This window comes from Bubalus bubalis, chromosome 1 (assembly GCF_019923935.1).
Source record: "Bubalus bubalis isolate 160015118507 breed Murrah chromosome 1, NDDB_SH_1, whole genome shotgun sequence".
Taxonomy (NCBI): domain Eukaryota; kingdom Metazoa; phylum Chordata; class Mammalia; order Artiodactyla; family Bovidae; genus Bubalus; species Bubalus bubalis.
In genome coordinates, this window is record NC_059157.1 from 11,473,405 (window position 1) to 11,493,241 (window position 19,837).

General features: G+C 50.6%; 1 protein-coding gene across 3 annotated transcripts in view; it reads right to left on the reverse strand.

Moving 5' to 3' along the window:
• Positions 1–19,837, reverse strand: part of PLEKHA2 (pleckstrin homology domain containing A2) — a 64,764-nt gene that overhangs the window by 18,808 nt on the left and 26,119 nt on the right. For all 3 annotated transcript variants that reach the window (XM_025278273.3, XM_025278277.3, XM_025278280.3), the window contains exons 3-5: positions 13,061–13,117; positions 6,161–6,209; positions 4,739–4,836 (exon numbers count right to left, since the gene is read on the reverse strand). In XM_025278273.3, coding sequence (XP_025134058.1) covers positions 4,739–4,836; positions 6,161–6,209; positions 13,061–13,117 — 204 coding nt within the window. The remainder of the gene's footprint in view (positions 1–4,738; positions 4,837–6,160; positions 6,210–13,060; positions 13,118–19,837) is intronic.

The following is a 19,837-nucleotide window of genomic DNA, read 5'->3' on the forward strand; positions in this document are numbered from 1 at the left end:
TGCCAGGCCTCCCTGTCCATCACCAACTCCCAGAGTTTACTAAAATTCATGTCCATTGAGTCGGTGATGCCATCCAACCATCTCATCCTGTCATCCTCTTCTCCTCCTGCCTTCAATCTTTCCCAGCACCAGAGTCTTTTCCAATGAGTCAGTTCTTCGCATCACATGGCCAAAGTATTGGAGTTTCAGCTTCATCATCAGTCCTTCCAGTGAATACTCAGGACTGATCTCCTTTAGGATGGACTGGTTGGCTCTCCTTGCAGTCCAAAGGACTCTCAAGCATCCTCTCCAACACCACAGTTCAAAAGCATCAATTTTTCAGCGCTCAGCTTTCTTTATAGTCCAACTCTCACATCCATACATGACCTGGAGCAGCCTAATTAATTTTCAAAAACTACTGTAAGCCAGGAAGTGGGGTGGGGGGAGTTCACAGCTCAGGGTCATAGGAGAACCATAGGAGAACTAACTCTGCCTGCTAAGGATGGGAATGAAGGACCACACCCCTATGCATCTAATTCAAAGGAGTAAGACCATCGTGATCAAAAACTGGGGCCCCAGAAAGAGGACAGGAAGAAGGGTGACCTCTGCCCACCACCTCTCCAGATGAGGCCAGAAACCCCCTCCCTCCTTTCCTTCTGAGACAACAGTTGCTTTGGGCCTCTACTCAGTGCCAGGCGGAGGAAGTACTCCTCTCTTTCTGCATTACTACTCATCTCAGGCTACTTTACCAGCCAGGCATCTCTTTCTCTATTTCACAGATGAGGTAAACAAAAGCTCGTTAAAAGTCATCGCCACTGCTAAAAACCACTACCAGTGAATTCCTGAAACCCAGCTAAGGAGGAGGGGAGTAGCCTTTCAGAGTTCACGACGGCCGGGAAAGGACCCCTGGCAGCTTGGTTGTCGTGTTGCCTCTCGACCCGTCAGCCCACCCAGAGAACTGCTGGTTATCACTGCTCACACCCCTGCATCATCGGCTCCCTCTGACCAATTGCCTGGCTCTCCAAAACAGCTTACACTTCCTTACAGTGAATCAGCCTGCAGAGAACAAACTCACCAATAACCATGTACCAGGTCTTGAAAACAAGGACATCCTCTTGGCTTGTCTGTCTCCCAAGATCCCAGTGAAACAGGCCCCTCTTCCACCATCCCTTCCCCTCTCTGGTGAAGGGAGCCCTGATGGAGGAGATCCACAGGGTTCCATTTGCAACAGGAAATGAAATTTGCAAGGACTCTCTTCCCACAGGCAGGGCAAGACTATGAGGAATAGTCTAACTGTGATAGGGGAAGGTATGCTATAATTTCACTGTCCAGTTTTTAACCCTTTCAAAAAAATGTAGTGAGTTGAATAATGTCTCCCTATGAGCTGACTCATTTGAAAAGCCCCTGATGCTGGGAAAGATTGAGGGTGGGAGGAGAAGGGGACAACAGAGGATGAGATGGTTGGATGGCATCACCAACTCAATGGACATGAGTTTGAGTGAACTCTGGGAGTTGGTGATGGACAGGGAGGCCTGGCGTGCTGCAGTCCATGGGGTCGCAGAGGCGGACGCAACTGAGCAACTGAACTGAACTGATGCTGGCTTAGGGTGCCTCCTAAGTACAAAGGGTCGGGAAGATCCCCTGGAGAAGAAAATGGCAATCCACTCCAGTACTCTTGCCTAGAAAATTCCATGGATGGAGGAGCCTGGTGGGCTACAGTCCATGGGGTCACAAAGAGTCGGACACGACTGAGCGACTTCACTTCACTTAAGTGCAATGACTCACGTCTTCCTAAGAGGAGGGACCATACAGACACGCAGGCCCCACAGTGACGGAGGCAGAAGTGGAGGGATGCAGGACAAACCAGGGAAGCCTCTGAGGGCTAGAAAGGGCAGGGAAGTATTCTCCCCTTGAGCCTTCAACGGGTACATGGAGGGCCTTGCCGACACCCTGATGTCAGGCTTCTCAGGACTGTGGGAGAATACATTTCTGTTACTCTAAGCCATCCACCTTTCGCAGCAGCCCTTAGGAAATTAATACAGGCATACTACTACTCTGAGCAAACCCAATTCTTTATTTTTTAAAAAATGTTTATTGGGGTATATGGTTGCTTTACAATGTTGTGTTAGTTTCTGCTGTACAGCAAAGTGAGTGAGCTATCTGTACACAGATATCTCCTCTTTATTGCATTTCCTCCCTATTTAGGTCACCGCAGGGCACCGAATAGAGCCCCCTGTGCTATACAGTAGGTTCTCATTAGTTATCTATTTTATACATGGTAGTATACATATGTCAATCCCAGTCTCCCAATTCACTCCACCCCCTTCCCCCTTGGCGTCTGCACTTTTGGCTGAATACCATATGCTGACCATTATCTTCAATCATAAGGACTCAGTGACCTAGCACTCAATGACCAGTGATCTGTGGTTACTGGCTCCTGAACCTGGGTGGGTCACTCTGATCTCCAGGCATTTCCACTGCCTCATTTATAAACCAGATGATCACTCCTGCCCTCCCTACTTGAGGTTTTCATGAGGCTAACAAGAAGCCATGAATGTGAAAGTGGTATGTCATCTAACTTCTTTTACATCTGCTGCTTGTTTTTCGTATTTTTATAAACCCTTCCAGGTCTCAGAAGTCAGAAGGTCCTAGGCTTGAATCTCAGCTCTGTCATTTAGCAAACTCCAGACTTAGGGCAATGGCAACCTACTCCAGTACTCTTGCCTAGAAAATCCCATGGACAGAGGAGCCTGGAAGGCTGCAGTCCATGGGGTCGTGAAGAGTAGGACACGACTGAACGACTTCACTTTCACTTTTCACTTTCATGCATTGGAGAAGAAAATGGAAACCCACTCCAGTGTTCTTGCCTGGGGAATCTCAGGGACGGGGGAGCCTGGTGGGCTGCCGTCTTTGAGGTCGCACAGAGTCGGACACGACTGAAGCGACTTAGCAGCCTTAGGGCAAGACTCTGATTTCTGTTTTCCTCATCATAAAAATGGCAGTGAAAGCAGCCGCCTCACAGGAGTGATGAGAAGGGTGAACAGTGTGGCCGGTGAGAAAGCCCCACTGGATACATGGTCTGTATCTTTCATCTCTGCATCCCCTGTCCCCAAGATGCTTCACTTTGCACACGAGGTGCACTAAGAGAAATTTGCCTGTAATGAGGAAGTCAGGTTCCCCTCCTCTTCCTTCTGTCCCACAGGATCTTTGGCAGGAGGAGTGAAGAGAGGTATAAACAGAGCATAGGAAAGTCAGGGGGACCCTAGAGGTTATGGAGCCCCTGCAGAGGCTGGGCCATCCCAGCAGGCAGAAAGAGGGCATGGAACTAGCCGCTTGGAGCAACTCCACGCTCAAGGCACAAAAGCAGGACAAAGAGGCCCCCGCTGCCTCCCAGTCTGTGTAGTCCAGTTCAGCAGGCAGGCCCAAGAGAGGACACCCTGGGGTCTTCCCTGGTGGTCCAGTGCTTAAGATCTCACCTTCCAATGCAGGGGGTACGACTGGGTCTCAGCTTCCCAAGCTAAGATCCCACATGCCTTGCAACCAAAGAACCAAAACATAAAACAGGAGCAATACTGTAACAAATTCAATAAAGACTTTTAAAAATCATCCACATCAAAAAAAACTTAAAAAAAAATAGAGAGAGATAACACTGAATGAGAAGAAAGTATTAGACACTGAAAGAAACTCCCCCCAGTGTGGAAGACCCAGAAAGGTGAAGACTCCAACATGAACAAAGAAAACCTTTAATAAAGTCAGCATTCTGCAGACACACACAAGCGTGTGGGTAGCAGACGTGCCTGAGTTAGCAGCTACCCCCCTTCACAGACCCCCACCATTCCCCTCTCTTTTCACTGCCTTACCAAGGTTTATCAGAAAAACGAGCCAACAAGCAAAACCACATCGATGACTGAATTGTACTCTGCTCAGAGGCAGCATCACAAGTGCTGGATAAGTGTACAGGTTTCTTCTATGAAATTATTCACGGGAACCCTGAGGTACTGGGGAGAATAATCTGCCCCAGTACATACTGATTTTTACTGGAAGTCACTAGAATGCTAGCACTTCTGAAGATATCAGAAAATCAAGAAAATCAAGCTTTTCAGCAAAGTGTGGCTTACATGCCAGAAGTTGGCCTATATTATCGGTTAAAGGTCTAGTTTTTTTCCCTGAAACAGTTTTCCCCTCTCCTTATTCCTACCCATCTCCCTTTCTTTTTCTGTATTTCTAAGGAAGAAGAAAGGAGTTCTTCGTTAGCCAAGTCAAGGAAAACAAGAGTCCTCATAGAACAGCCAGCAAGCTGGTGTTTATAAATGCTAGGATTTCCCAGGACAGGTCAATGGACGGCCTGGGCTAGTCCCCAGGTGGCCTCTTAAAGTCAGAAGAGTCTCCCCCAAGCCAGGAAAAAGTTCCGACTTCCCCCCTCATGTGAGTTTCCTCTAATCTGTTTCTCAGAGTCAGCACTCCATTTTCCAATCCCACCACATTCTGAATCAGCATCCCAGAATGACCTAAACCACGACCGCCTGGGAGCCCTCCCAGGAAGCACAGCAGGGACACCCCATAAACTTCCCGTCGAACCTGATTCAGACTCAGGCTCTCAGTTCAACTTGCGGCTAGTCGGCCAAGGTGTACGAAGAGGTAGGGGAACTGGTCTGGAACGGGTCCTGAGAAAGTCCCCGTCGCCATCTGGGCCACTCCCCACCCGAAACGCGCCGACTGCAGAAAGACTCTCACCGGAAAGGAGAAGGATCATACGTACGGTGATTTTGCTGGCTTGGTTCAAGGCTTCCACCCAGTCCTTCAGATCTTTCTGGTCGTTGGCTTGAAGAAAATACCTCTGCGAGAGGGCGTTGATGACTGCAAAAGGTATGGGACGAAGAGAGAAGAATCCAGGTCAGAACACACACGCCAGAACTAAGGTGTTTGATGTGGCAGGGCAGAGGATTCCCGCCAAGGAGACCAAGATGTTCCACATGGTGCAAAGTCACCTGGGAGTATCTGGGAAGCAGAACGCTCTCAATCTCAAAAAATAAAATGTGGATTATTACTCCATTGGCCACAAGACTAATGGCCTTCGTGTGCTGCTGTGCAGAAAGGCGGCTCATTCACCGTCCACCAGACACACGCCTGGACAGTCATGATAATACACATGTAAGCTTGGCCCCCATGCTCCTGGTTTCCACTAGCTCAACTGACCCGGGTTAGGGGTCTTGTCTGTGGTTGAGACACGGAACTAAGGTTGCCTGGGTTCAAGTCTGTGACTTTGAGACCCCATTTTCAACCTGGTCCTTCCCCAGCACTCTATGAGGTCAACAATTTACTTCTGGGTTCTTCTTTTTTTTTTTTCTTTTTTCTTTTTAGATCTGCTGACCACAAAATCTGAGAGTCCGATTTTTGAGCTTGGCAATGATAGTTGAAGGAAGTGGGAGAAAGTCTGCAAAGAAGTTTGAACCAACCTGAGTGGGAAAAGAGGACAGCTTAAATGACCATGTTACTCTCCTGGCAAAAATAAGCTAGAACTGGAGGAGGTGAGCATCGGGTGAGTTCATTCCCTCATTCCTTCAGAGAATATTTACTGAGCAACCACTTTGTGCCAGGAAGCACACGCTAAGTGCTGGGGATATACCAGTGACAAAGCCGGGGAGCATCCCTGCCTTCGTGGCGCTTACACCCCAGACATAAAACAGAAGCTATTTGTTAGCTTCTGCTCATAGCACTTAGTATAGCACCGAGAAGGCAGTAGAAGCCAGTTAAATACTGATGCTTCAGTGACCTGCATCACTGAGAGGCTCTGCTTCCTGGGGCACCCCCAGCCATCATTCATTGGCAGTAAGACTTTCAGTAGAACATTCTCTAGTTCCCTCAAGTCTCCGTACCATTCCTCTGCTGAGTTAAAGGTTCCTTAAGACTTCTGGTAGATACCTGGCACCCTGCCAGGCAGAGAGCCAGGAGAACTGAGACATCATGGGCGCCTGTGCCTCCGTCTTATGTTATTAACAATCTTCACAGGGAGACCAGGGAAAGGAAGATCATGTGACACCCAGGGATATGGCTGGGACAGCGGTCCCTCACACACACACACGGTACAAGTCACATGTGATCGATCACAGGACCGTCTCCACGCAAAAGAGGAAGCTGCTGGAGGAGTGTTCAGAAAACCCAACCTCTGCTCAGGACTTACCGAAGCAAAACGGAGTTTTGGGTTTCTGCTTTGGGGTGGCTATGCTCACCTAAATCAGATGAAAAAAGAAAAGAAACGTGAGTGTGTTTCCAACAGTGTTGTAAAGCTGTGTTGTTTTTTCCTTCAAAATTTTATACATTAGGAGACTTGATACAAAAAGAAGAGTATACAAAAACATATGAGAGCATTTTAAAAACTAATGGCTGTCTGGAAACCTTGCACTCATCATCCAGATTAAGAAATCACCCACTATCGATCCTATTTCTTAGAAGCCCTCTGTGCCCCTCTCTGGTAGATAGAATCCCGGCCCCACCCCTCAGAGATAACTGCTATCTTGATGTCTGTGTTGAATCTGCAAAAATGTTCACAAGCCACTAAGTCCTGAGAAAATTCTCTTTGGACCACAAATATATGTACCTTTCACATTAGCAAGACCCTACTCCTCTCCCAACCACCAAACCTCCTCCCCTAAACAGTTCTGTGAATCAGAGGTGGAATTGTCACAAATACCCAGATTTCAAACAGAGCCCACAGAAAGGTGAGTCACTCACTGCACTGAGACACACAGATCAATTTCCCTTATCTTTACCCTGACTGCTTCACCATGAAAATAAGCACTTCCCACCTGCCCAGAGAGCAGCTGATGGGATCAGGGCACATCCCATATTGAAGGCAAGGGCATAAGAAAGCGGGACTTTTTCTACCTCCTGCTGTGTCATCCTGCCTTTTCAAGCCTGCCCCACATGTACGTTCTGATTCTGTGACTGTTGTGAGCCCGTCTCATTTGAGTTCAAATACACTGAACAAGGAAAGGAAAGCATATTCCATCATATGGAATTAGATGACTGCCCTTGATGAAGGCTGAACCTCCCTGGAGCCGGCCTCCACCACTGGTCCTGGGATTTCTAAGGGGACAGCCCCTTCCCCCAGGACCGAGGCTGGGAACCAATATTCACACATGGTTATCATCCACTCATGCACACCACTCCCGCATTTCTGGGGCATTGTCCAACTTGCTCTCACCCAGGGGCTCCTGGAGTGGTTCTAGCTTTAACAGGAAGCTCATTAGAAGCCAAGAGCTAAAGAAAACTTTGGAGTCTAAATTAAGGTTTTAGGACTTCCCTGGTGATCCAGTAGCTAAGACCCTGCACTCCTAACGCATGGGACCCAGGTTCCATCCCTAGTCGGGGAACTAGATCCCAAATAAACTCACAAATGAGAGTTCTATAGTGTACATGTGCCCAGTCGTGTCCAACTCTTTTCGACCCCTTGGACTGTAGCCCGCCAGGCTCCTCTGTCTATGAGATTTCCCAGACAAGAATACTGGAGTGGGTTGCCATTTCCTCTTCCAGGGGATCTTCCCAACCCAGGGATCGATCCCATGTCTCCTGTGTCTCCTGCATTGGCAGGTGGATTCTTGACTACTGAGCCACCTGGAAAAAATCCTGCCCTGCCGCAACTAAAGGATCTGAGTGCAGGCAAACAAAATAAAATAAAAACAAGAGGGAAAGACCCAACATGAAAAAAAAAAAAATTAAGGTCTCATCATGGCTCACAGTGGCTCAGGATCTGATTGTGACTGACACACCAAGCTGACACACCAGGGTGACTGAATTCTCCCTCTTGGCTCTAAGTTCTTTCTACAGACCTGGCCCAGATTTCTCAACAACCCAAATTAATACTGCCCAGAACACTCAAGATGGGAACCGAGGCGGCAGCCTATAAAAAATCAAAGGAAGGACAGGCGGCACAGCCTGGGCTTTGGTGCCAGAGCACCAGGGCCCCATCCCAGGTGTCCCAGCTGTCTCACCATTTCCTAGTCCATCAAACAGTAATAATAAATCATGCTCTCACAGGGCCATGGGGAGGATTAAATGTGACAGTGCAGGTGAAGCACTTAACCCACCTTATCATGCAGAAGCTGCTCAACCAAGGACAGGCTGTTTACACCCACTCCATGTACCAATACAAGCCATGCTATGCTGGGCATGAAGGGCTTCCCTAGTAGCTCAGATGGTAAAGAATCCACCTGCAATGCAAGAGACCCAGGATTGATCCCTGGGTTGGGAAGATCCCCTGGAGAAGGAAATGGCAACCTACTCCAGTACTCTTGCCTGGAGAATTCCATGGACGGAGGAGCCTGGTGGGCTACTGTCCATGGGATCGTAAAGAGTCGGACATGACTGTGTGACTAACTTTCACTTTTCATACTTGGCATGACGGACAAAATGCTAAGGGCCTTGTGAGCTTCTCCGGGCCCCAAAACATGTATGAGACGTGGCCTCCAACACGCAAAATGAATATGGCACACTCAATAGTAATAACTATTCAACTGAATGTCTATATGACATTACACCAACCTTATCAACAAGTATTTAACTAAATGCCTACAAGATGTCACATTAAGCCAACTTCATTCACATTCTAATTAAACATTCACAAAAACCGCACAACATTCAAAAATAATTAGCAGCTTTGATTTTCTAGGTTCACAAGAATCCCTGGATGTGCAAGACGATAGCTGAGAAATTAAAGCCAATCATAAATTGAGTTACACACAGTTAAATCATTTCAAAAAGGAAAATGATGAAAATCCTTTCAAATATCTCACAGCCAAACAATTACAGTCAATGAGGGAAGTGGAGTCATTCTGATGTTTACCATGATGTTAGGTGTACGCTAGAGAGCCTAAGAAAGTCTTTAAATCATCTCCCAGATGATGAAGATTTAGACAAAGGTGAGCCTGCATATCTGCCTTCAAAGAGGATGAAAATCCCACTGCCTATTTAGCATCTGCGTGCTGGAGCCCTGCGAACAAGCCCTGGCCCCCATGCCATCTTGTTCTCCTGGGATTCAGACCCCAGAATTCAAGCTGAGCCACACTGTGTGTGTTCCTCCTGTTTGCATCTGATGTTCTGATCTGTCAGTGACTCATGGGCTTCCTCCCTCAGCACCCGTGTTCCTGCAGGTCCTCAAGCTCAGAGCTCCTGTGCGCCCCGCCCTTGGTTCCTGTATGACCCTGACCCTCGCAGAACTACCTTGGCCGTCCATGCCTTCCGGACTCTTTGACCCTGGCTGGGTGACAAACGGTCCACTCTGACCACAGCTCATTACCAGCCTATCCGAGGGAAAACGTGCTTATTACCAGAAGTCAAAGCTTTCAAAGAGATCACTTGGCTTTCCATTTGCTTTTACATGTTTATCCAGTGTTCAGTTGGGAGTACGTGTGATTACACGCCTGCACACCTGTAATCTGCTTCGTGGTGACCGCAGAAGGATTACCTGGCCAAGCAGCTCTTGCTGAATTAACAAGACGCTAGTTCTAGGTCAACCCTGATGGGTTGTTTAGCAAGGGTAAGACCCTCAACATCTCTGACCAGCCCCAAGATGGGCAAAGCCAGAGGGGAAGCAACTACACTCCTTCTTACAGTCCTGGAATGACAAAGAAAATACAGGGACTTCCCTGGTGGTCCAGTGGTTAAGACTCCAGGCTTCCAATACAGGGGGCATGGGTTTGATCCCTGGTTGGAGAACTAAGATTCCACATGCCTTGGTGTGGCCAAAAAAACACAACAACAACAACAACAACAAAGCAAGTCCCATCTATTGGCTGCTATGCCCTCAAAAAGAAAGGCCAAGGTGGGGGCTAAGAGGGGGGTCTCACTCACTCTGGAGGAGTATAGCTCTGGCCTCCCCCCAGATCCCGGTGATGGGGGGCAGGACCCCCACCTCCTGGGAGGGATAGCACCACTGCCCCCACCGCACCACCTGCTGCTGACTAGGCCAGCCCATGCAGCTCCTTCACACGTGGTGAAGGAGCAGAAAGGCTCTTGAAGAAGTGGCATGGTGGATGGGCTGACTCTGGCCACAAGTAAGTCGCTGCACAGCAGTGGTTGACCAGTGGGTCCTGGGTGAGGAGGCAGGGAGAGGTCGGGGGGCAGGGGAGGTGAGGCAGGGACGGGGCACAGGTCACCCGCAGAGTGACACAGGCGAGGCCGCCCCCTGCCCCCCCAGCCCAACAGACTCTCAGGAACTCGCTCTTATCAGATCGTGCACAGACCACAGGAGCAGCAAAGCCATGGGGCACCGGGGCACTGCGAGCCCGCCCCACCCTGGCTCCCCTGGGCCGGAAGTAGAGCTGGGGCCCCTCCAGCAACAGCAGCAGCAGCAGCCGAAGGCCTTGGAGCCTCGGTGCTGCCCAGGGAGACCCTGCCCCACGAGGCAGCATCAGGACCCGGGGAAGAGGCACTCACCCACCCAGAATCATAGCGGGCTTGAAGCCGGAGCCTCTGAACCAGCTTCCAGGGGTCAGTGAGCCCTAGAGGCACAGGAGAAATCAGGGTGTGTGCACACACAGGTGATTTACCCAGGACATGAATCCACGCTTCTCATCAGACTTTCCTAAGGATCCATGACCCTGCCCATCCCTGCCCGTCAAAAGCCAGGAGTGAGCCCTGTTCCAGGAAGGTCTTTGTTGCAATTAACAGAGAGCCAGGCCACAAGCTGGAAGTGTAAGTGAACAGGACCCTATGGGGCCTTCCGCAGACAAAGCCTCCCCGCCCCCACCCCCCTCCCTGTATCCCCTCTCAGGTACCCAGATAATAGTATTTGATGAAAATTTCCTGAGTTGTTTTGCAGATGTGAACCCCATCCCCCCAACAACCAGCAGCAAACGGAGGAAGGACTAGATGACCTTGAGTACGTGGTCCCATGTCTCCTGGAGCCCGAGGTCGACCGCTAACATGAATTCCCATGACACCATCAGCCCGTCAGAGAAACGTGCACCCTGAGGCCCTCAACCCTCTCATCTGCCCTTAAAAACGTTTTGCTGAAACCCTTCAGGGAGCTTGAGACTCCTGAAGGCCGTGAGCCACCTCATCTCCTTGCATGGCCTTGCAGTAACGCTTTCTCTGCTCCTGACTCCCACGTTTCAGTTTGGTTGGCCTCAGGGGTCAAGCCAGGACTCCCGTTAACAGAGGTGGAGCTGGCTGCGTGGAAGATGAGGACCTGCAAACAAAGTGGGGAGGTGGGTGGAGTCAAAGGCCAGCATCCATCTTTTTCTAGGTGGCCTGAGAACTGGCCCTGCTGCTGCGACATCAGCTGCAGAACCTTCCTCTGTGTTAGCCTCTCTGAAGATGGATGTTCCCAACACCAGCCCACAAGGACGAGCACCCTTAGCAGAGGCCACGCGCGCTACGGCCAGGCTGCCGCTGCTGGTGAAACAGGTTCCTCGGGGACGGGACACCTAGGGGTTAACAAGAAATAACCTGGAATGCCAAATTTGATACCAGCACAGGCTAAACGTGTTTTTTTTTTTTTTTTCTGGGAAAACCCCTGCTTTCTGGCACTGGGTCAGGCAGCAAGCAGTTCAAGGCTCTGCTCTCCGAGAAACCTGACCCACTGGCAGCTGTGGGTTTTGCAAAACCCATCCCCGCCTGCCTCTCCCCTCCACGGAGGGTAAAAGGCAGGTCCCTCCTGCTGAAGGAAGCAGCCTCCCAAGCCGAGAATTCGAGAAACCCTCGTCCGAGCTGCATTTATAAATCACGATTCTGCAAGAGACTGTAGTCCCTCTTCTCCCATCCTGAAGGAGAAAAAAAAAAAAACAACCCTCTCAAATGGGAGATGGTTTGGAGTTTCATTAATCTTGAGGTTCTCTGCTCCCTGCTCTCTGAATTCTCTCTCTTCCAACCTCCTAGTGAAATGACCTAATGAGCTCACAGCAAGACAGGACAGGACAGGACAGGAGAGGGGAGGGCCCAGGGCCCTGGCCGGAGGGGCCTCCGGGAGCCAGCCACATTCTGACCACAAAGCATGCAAATTGCCTGCTTTCCTAAGCCCTTCCCCTCTCCCGGTCCTTCCCTCCTCGCTCTAAGGCTCCCAAACACTGCCCTGCACCCAGTCTCCTCTGCTGGACTCCCACCTACAACCCCTGCAGTTGCCTTCCCCTTTGGCCCAGCTGAGATGGGAGGGCTGCCCAAGGACCCCCAAAGCTTATTATGAGATGGACAGGAGCCACTCAGATCAAAGCCCCATCCCCTGAGGAGGGGAGAATGTGGACAAGGAAGCCGAGGTCCCCAAGAGGGCTGAGTGAGGGCCTTCCAGAACCTCGGTGCTGGCTGGGGGCCACCTGGCTCTCCTTGCTGGACAAACAGTTCCTCTTTCTAGCAAGGCTCTAAATCCCCCGGCCTTTTTTTTTTTATCACTGCTGCATCACAGGTCAGCGACGGTGCCTGCTCCAAGGAGGAGCCACTACACAACGCTGAATTCAGCAGCTACGAGTGGGCACCATCCACTTGGAGCCCCCCAGGCCCCACCCAGGTCTCAGCCCAGAAGAGGGGTTGCTCTCGCCTCTTCTGTGCAGACTGGACCAGGGGATGGGCTGTCGGCTGGCCTGCCAGCCCCTCCAGCTGTTCTCTGGCTGCTGAGTGGTTGGGGCCCTCCCAGGCTCCGCTCCACAGTGATCCGGTCCCGCCCATGGATAAGCTTTCAGTGCCGCCCCAACGCTTTCTGAGCCATGCCAGTCAAACCATACACTTTGAGAGAATCCTTTACAGTCACTGGGTTTTTTGCTGTTGTGGTTGTGTTCCTTTTGGTCCCAATTTAAAAAAAAGATCATGTCCCAGTCTTTGCCCACCCACCTCCCATCCCACCTTTGCAGGAGATGGTAGTATCACTGACTGATGGGTCCCAGAAGTGAGAGGCTGCAAGACCGCCCTCCAAGAACCTGCTGCCACAGGCCACCCGGCCCCGGTCAGTTACAGGCTTCCACGGACATATGGGGAGCACATCACAGCCCAGCAACACCCCCAGGAGCTGATGCCCGAGGTGTGTGCTTCCTCTAGTTTAGATACTATACCTACTTACAAACCATGAAGTCCCAAAGCTCCAGGCCGACATTACCTTCGAGATGTAGGTCAGCTGCAAAGATCCGACAGCTCCTGCCCCAATTGCCAGGTTCTGAAAGACATGGGTTTTGTGTTTGAAGAAGGATGCTATGCGAGGCAGTGGATACAGGACTAAGGAAGGCTGAGAGTCTCATTCTGTTGATGCCACTTTCTGGCTTTGCAATCTTGACTGGTCACTTACTTTTTTTTTTTTAGCTTTTGATTTTATTTTGGAGTACAGCTGATGAACAATGTTGTATTAGTTTCAGGTGTACAACAAAGTGATTCAATTATGCAGACGTGCATGCTGTCCCTTCAGTTGTGTCCAAGTCTTTGCAACCTCAAGGGCTGTAGCCTGCCAGGCTCCTCTGTCCATGGGATTCTCCAGGCAGGAATACTGGACAGGGTTGCCATTTCCTACTCCAGGGGATCTTCTCAACCCAGGGATCAAACCCATATCTCTTACCATCTCCTGCATTGGTAGGCAGGTTCTTTACCACTAGGATCACCTGGGAAGCCCTAAACCCTTCAATTGTACATGTATCTATTCTTTTTCAAATTATTTTCCCAATGAAGTTATTACAGAATATTGAGCAGAATTTCCTGTGCTATACAGTAGGTCCTTGTTGGTTATCCATTTTAAATACAGCAGTGTGTACATGTCCATCCCAAACTCCCTAACTATTCCCCCCACCCCACCATCTCCCCATAAGTTTGTTCTCTAGTCACTTACCTTTCTTCATCTCACCACAGTGATAATTCTTGCCACGGTATGTGGACTTAACATTTCCCTTAGCTTCATTTATTTTAGAGAGGTATTCTAGTACAGTGGTTAAAAGTGGGGGCTCCACCACTTTGTGAATAAGTTCCTTGATCTCTAAGCCTCAGTTTTCCCTTCTGTAAAAACAGGGGTCATAATAGTACCTACCTCACCAGACAGTTCTAAGGATGAGTTAATAGACAAGACCACTTGCAGGAACTTCCCTGGTGGCTAAGACTCCATGCTCCCAATGCAGCGGTCTTTCGAGCCCTGGTCAGGGAACCAATCCCACATGCCACAACTAAAGAAGAAAAAGATCCTGTGTGCCACAACTAAAGCTCTCTCACGCCACAACTAAGACCCAGCACAGCCAAATAAATAAAGTAAATAAATATTTTTTAAAAAAACACTGGGACTTGTCCCTGTTTAGAGTTATATAGTCATCTTTATGACTCTGAACAAGTGTTAGCTAGTTTATATATATATATATATATATAAAATAAAATACATATTGTCCTGACTGCTCTGATATCCCTGTTGGCTTTATCTTGTTTGATGACACTTCAAATTCTCTTCTTAATAAATATGGTACAGAGTAACACAATATAGGGGGGAAAAAAGGAAAGAAAAACATGGTTCGTCAGCCCATTTCAAAGGGCAGGTATGAGTACTAAAATGGAATGATATCTGTACAGTATAAAAAAAATAAATGCAACATCAAGAAACTCACAGGCACCTTGTCTGGCAACATTTTACCCTGACACAGTTTCTTGGCTCTCTAACTGCTCCACTGTCAGAAATGAAGGGATGAAAACACAGGGGTGGGAGCGTACCAAAGAAACGGCCATGGTTAGAAATCACAGCTGGAGAGTTTCTCACATATAACTTGGCGAATCCACTCCCACGGGACCTGAGCTCCTGGTGACCTCTTAAACTATTGCCGTGAGCCTCAAAGAATAACCTGGGAGCCCCTATTTTGAAGACCTGGGGTCATCTCTAAGCAATAAACAAAGGCAAATCTAGAATAATGGCTGCAGATCATTGTTCAGTCACTCAGTCATGTCCGACTCTTTGCAACCCCATGGACAGCAGCACGCCAGGCTTCCCGGTCCTTCACTATCTAGTAAATTTCCTAAAGGGTCAACAGTGGGATGACTTGTCATTCCAGGAGCCTACCCTTAAGAAATATCTTAGATAACAGGGAAGAGTCTTTCCAAGTGCAACAACCTAAATTCACAGGCATCACTTGAAGTAAGGCAGTGTGTGAAGCTTCCTACTCATAAGAAAATGGATGGAGATAAAACCGTGATAAAAGGATTCTCAGAGCCCTAGAAATTTAGAGAAAGAGGTCCAGAAAGGACATCTCCTCTCTTTTGCAAACGAGGCCATAAGTCTAAAAGCTGCCCTTGAGTATCTGAATCAGCATTTTGAATATGGACGACTGGATTTACACATTTTTTTAAACTACATAATGACTGCATTGTTTTGTTGAGGTTTTTTAAAAGAAAACTCTCTGTTGGGTAACAACAGATAGGCCTAGTACCTCTAAGTGTTAGTCCCTCAGTCGTGCCTGACTCTGCAACACCATGGACTGTAGCCTCTCCAGGTTCCTCTGTCCATGGGATTCTCCGGGCAAGAATACTGGAGTGGATAGCCGTGCCCTCCTCCAAGGGATCTTCCCCACCCAGGGATCGAACCCAGATCTCCCACATTGCAGGCAGATTCTTTACTGTCTGAGCCACCAGGGAAATCTATACCCCCTAAATCCGATTCCAAAAAGGAAACACGGCACCCCAAAAGGCCAGTAAGCAGCTGACAGTGCCTCTGAGAAGGCTGTGAACCACCCAAGGCAGACAGCTCTGCTGAGAGAGGCTGCCCACAGCTGGCTGCATCTGCACAGCCCCGGGGACAACCGCCACCGGCCACCGTGGGCACTGGCCACCTGGCCCACCCCAAGCCCCTGTTGTGTACTTGAGGGAAGTGAGTCGTGTGTTGAGGGGACCTGCCCGAGGTCACACACCTGGCTCGGCTTCTCCTGACTTCCACCCCGACACCCTAGAAGCAGCATACTGCCATGTCTAACTTAAGTGGCTGGAATTCTAGCTTAGACATCATTGTCCTAGGCCCGCAGGCAAGTTCCTCTACCTAGAAGATGGGGCTCATCAGCCCTGTTTCCTGGGCTGGTTGTGAGAGTTACATAAGGGTAAACAGCGGCGCCCGGCCCAGGGCAGCTTCCATCCCCGACCAGCGGCGCTAATTACCAGACGCAGACGCCAAGTCTCGGAGCCGTTCTTGCCCAACTCAGTCTCCTCACCCCAGACCACAGCCAGAGGCCTCCAGAGCCCTAGCTGGAATTATGAGCGATCAAGTGGGATTTGAGGAGCCACTCAAGACACAAACCCACACATCCTGCCAGATATGAACCCATCCCACTGCAACGACTTCATCTCCCCTCCACCCTCTGGAGGGAGGGCAGTCCACCCTCAGCCCCGGCTGCCCTCAGCTCTCTGGCTTTGAAGAGGACACAGTCGTTCTCCTAGCCCAGCGAGCCCAGGGTGGAGGTGTCCCCAGCCCCTCACCATGGTCCTCCCTCTGCCTGCCTGCTCCTAGGATCACAGGCACCTCCCTGCACCACCAGAGGCCAGGAAAATCTGACGCATGTCTGAAAATGCAGTTCCCCCCGCTCCACCCCCAACTATGCTCCTCACCCAGGGGGAAGTGAGTGACAGGGGGAAAACAAGATCACCCAGGATCACCGAGGCTTGATCCAGACTGACGGTGCGGTGTCCACTCCGATTGCTGGACCTCGGAGGTGAATGGTAACAGCTCGCTGCCAGAGTGGCAGCTCCAGACCGGACACTTCCAGGTCCAGGAGGACTGTGCCAGCTGCCTGAGCTGAGCAGCCAGATGTCAGGGCAGGAAGGCTGGGAGCCTGCACCTGGGGAGGGCCAGGTGTCAGAGCCCACCTGGGGACGCACCATCTCCTCCAGGGGACAGACGGGAGGCCCTGCCTTCACGAAGCCGCATTGCAGCACATCCCAGCATCGTCTGACAGCAGCCTGCCCGCCCCCTCCCTGAATTCATGCACATCACCCTCTCCTGGGGAGCTTGTTTTAAAAGACCCACCCTAAAAACACTGAATCAGAATCAACTGGAAGACAGTCAGAACATGCTGCAGTTGTTTGCCACATGGCTTGTTGGATTTTGGTTCCTCAGCCAGTAACTGAACCCTGGGCCCTCAGCAGTGACAGCCCACTAGACCAGCAAGGGAATTCCCAGAACATGCACATTTTTTAAATGTCCCCAAGTGATCCCTCAATGGGCCCAAGTTTGAGAACAATTGGTTTACAGGACAAAATCTAGCTCTGGATTTTTTTTTTTTTTTCTTTTGGCCATGCCTGGTGGCTTGAGGGATCTTAGTTCCTCAATCAGAGATAGAACCCGTGCCCCTGGCAGTGAATGTACTGAATTAACCGCTGGACCACCAGGGAATCCCCCAGCCCTGAGTTTTATACTGGAGGGTATTTTACTATGCCTTTATGTCTCTTCTTGCTAGATTTTAAGCACACTGAGGACAAGAGTAGAGTCTTTTTCCTCTACCCAGGAGACTCTTTGATTTTTAAATGAAAACACAATTTGCAAGGTGGTTAAGTTCCCAAACCAGCCCTTAAGTTGGGAAGATCCCCTGGAGGAGGAAATGGCAACCCACTCCCGTATTCCTGCCTGGAGAATCCCATGGACAAAGGAGCCTGGTGGGCTACAGTCCATGGGGTCGCAAAGAGTCAGACACAACTGAGCGACTGAGCACACACGCACACACTCATGTGACACTAGATGACCAGGACAGCTTCTCTCCACTGGGAAACACTGTGTCCACGGGAAGACACGTTCAAGTTCGAACTTGGGTGTCACTTGAGTCTGCAGTTTCCCTGTCCTGGGCGGGGGGTGGAGGGGTGCGGTTCCTGTGGATAGGAACTGGGTGCAGGAGGCATGAAAGGAGACAGCCCAGAGTAGAAGGGGGTCAAGGACCTGGGGGAAGGAACTGAGGAAGGAACTAGGGAGGGGACCAGGGGCCTCTGAGCAGACAGGAGTAAAGACAGAGGCTGATGGGGAGGCTGCCTGTGTGGATCAGCTGGAGAGATTTGTCCACAAGTAATGCCCACACTTGTGGCTCAGCTGGCAAAGAATCCGCCTGCCATGTGAGAGACCTGGGTTCGATCCCCAGGTTGGGAAGATCCCCTGGAGAAAGGTGAGGCTACCCACTCTGGTATTCAGGCCTGGAGAATCCCATGGACTGTATAGTCCAGGGGGTCACAAAGAGTCAGACATGACTTAGCAACTTTCACTTCAATGCCTGCATTTCTTCCCAGGGTTTTAACATAAAGGGTAGGGGCCCCGGCAGCGACAGGTTTCTAAGCTCACACGGCCAGGTCTGAGTACCCCCCACTCCTCCCCACCCCCACCCCTGCTGCAGACGCCACCCAGCCTGCTGACTCTGCGCTGGAGCCCAGGCAGCTGGGGAGAGAGGCCACACCCAGCTGTGGCCCAGAGAGTCACCCTGTGGCTGCAGCAGCTCCAAGAGGGAAGAGGAAGAAGCCGGGGCCAAGGGCAGAGTGGGGCTGGGGGGAGATCCCAGGGCCCCACTGGGTATCTGGGAGTCAGGAGCAGCCTGTACATTTCTGGGGCTTCTGAATTTTCTGGAACAATGTAGGGCACAGGGCACATTCCTATTGAAGCCAGATGGTTTCATGAAGACGCCGCCAACCCTTGCTCTCCGCTCAAGGGTTCTCCTGCCACCAAGGTCCCAAAGGGAGCGCCCACTACCGAGAGTGGGAAGCGGGAAGCTGAACACCAAGGAAGGAATGGAGGTGCCCTCAGAGATGGGGCGTACGTCCCGGGGGAGCCTTTTTTTCTAGAAGCAATGCTGATTCTTCTCAAAAGAGAAAAATGTCCCCTTCCTCTAGTGAGAGTAACGGGAACACAGAAATGACCAGAAGACCCATCTCCAGATTCCTAAATTCAGGGAATGTCAGCGCTAGAAGGTTCTGCGGCTGCCTGGTCATTCACCAGGAGCCCTCCAAACCTCACCTTGGGAAAATGACTTCCCCAAGGAGTCAAGTGAAGACAGACAGACAGAGCCCCTTACTCCTGCGGTCAAGCACAGCCAGAGAAAGGAAAGCGAAACTGACAAATGTTTTGAGTCTGTTATGCACCAGGCTTGCTGCGCAAGGTCACTTCACTTCACCCTGACAACCCCATTTCACAGATGAGGAAACTCAGGATGGAGCAGGTGACGCAAGTTGCTAACCAGGTCACACAAGTACTGAGTAGTCTCGTGAGGACTCTAACCCAACCCTGCCTGGTTCTCAAATCCCATGCACCATCCTTTATACCAGGTCACCTCCCATGAGACAGTTCTTCACGTCGACCAGGACCTGCTCAGCATCTACAAGTTGATTATCACCGAAAGGTAAACACAAGAGCAGGACCAGCAGGGTTACACCAAGAGGCCCTACACAGTTGCCCAAACTGGGCAGGGCAGGAACTAGTCAAACTGGCTCTTGGATGCCAAACTCCAAAAGACCAGGATTCAGAGAGTGAGCAGGGGGAAGGAGAGAGGCTGGCCCGTCTCGTCTTCTCTTCTGTGCTTCCCGGGTGCCTGGCAGACAGGACCAGCTGGCCCAAGGTTACCTAGGGAGGAGGAAGGGGTGGACATGGAATTCCTCAGCTGGGGCACGAGCCACCAAGGCCGCCCACGGACTGAAACCACAACTCGAACCACCAGCAGCCAAGGCCAGACACAGACACTCGGAACAGCAAGACTTGCTAAGTAAGCAGGGTGGTGTGATGGGAATGGAGGGAGGGGGAGACCCTAACACCCTCTGTCCACATCCCAGCCTTGGCCTGGCATGAGAATGACCCAAAGGCAAGTAAGCAAGATACTCCCAAGCTCTGGGTGGGTAGGTGGATGGGTGATGCTTTACCAGATGCCCTGAGAGCAACACATGTCTTCCCCTCACTCGGGAGTTCCAG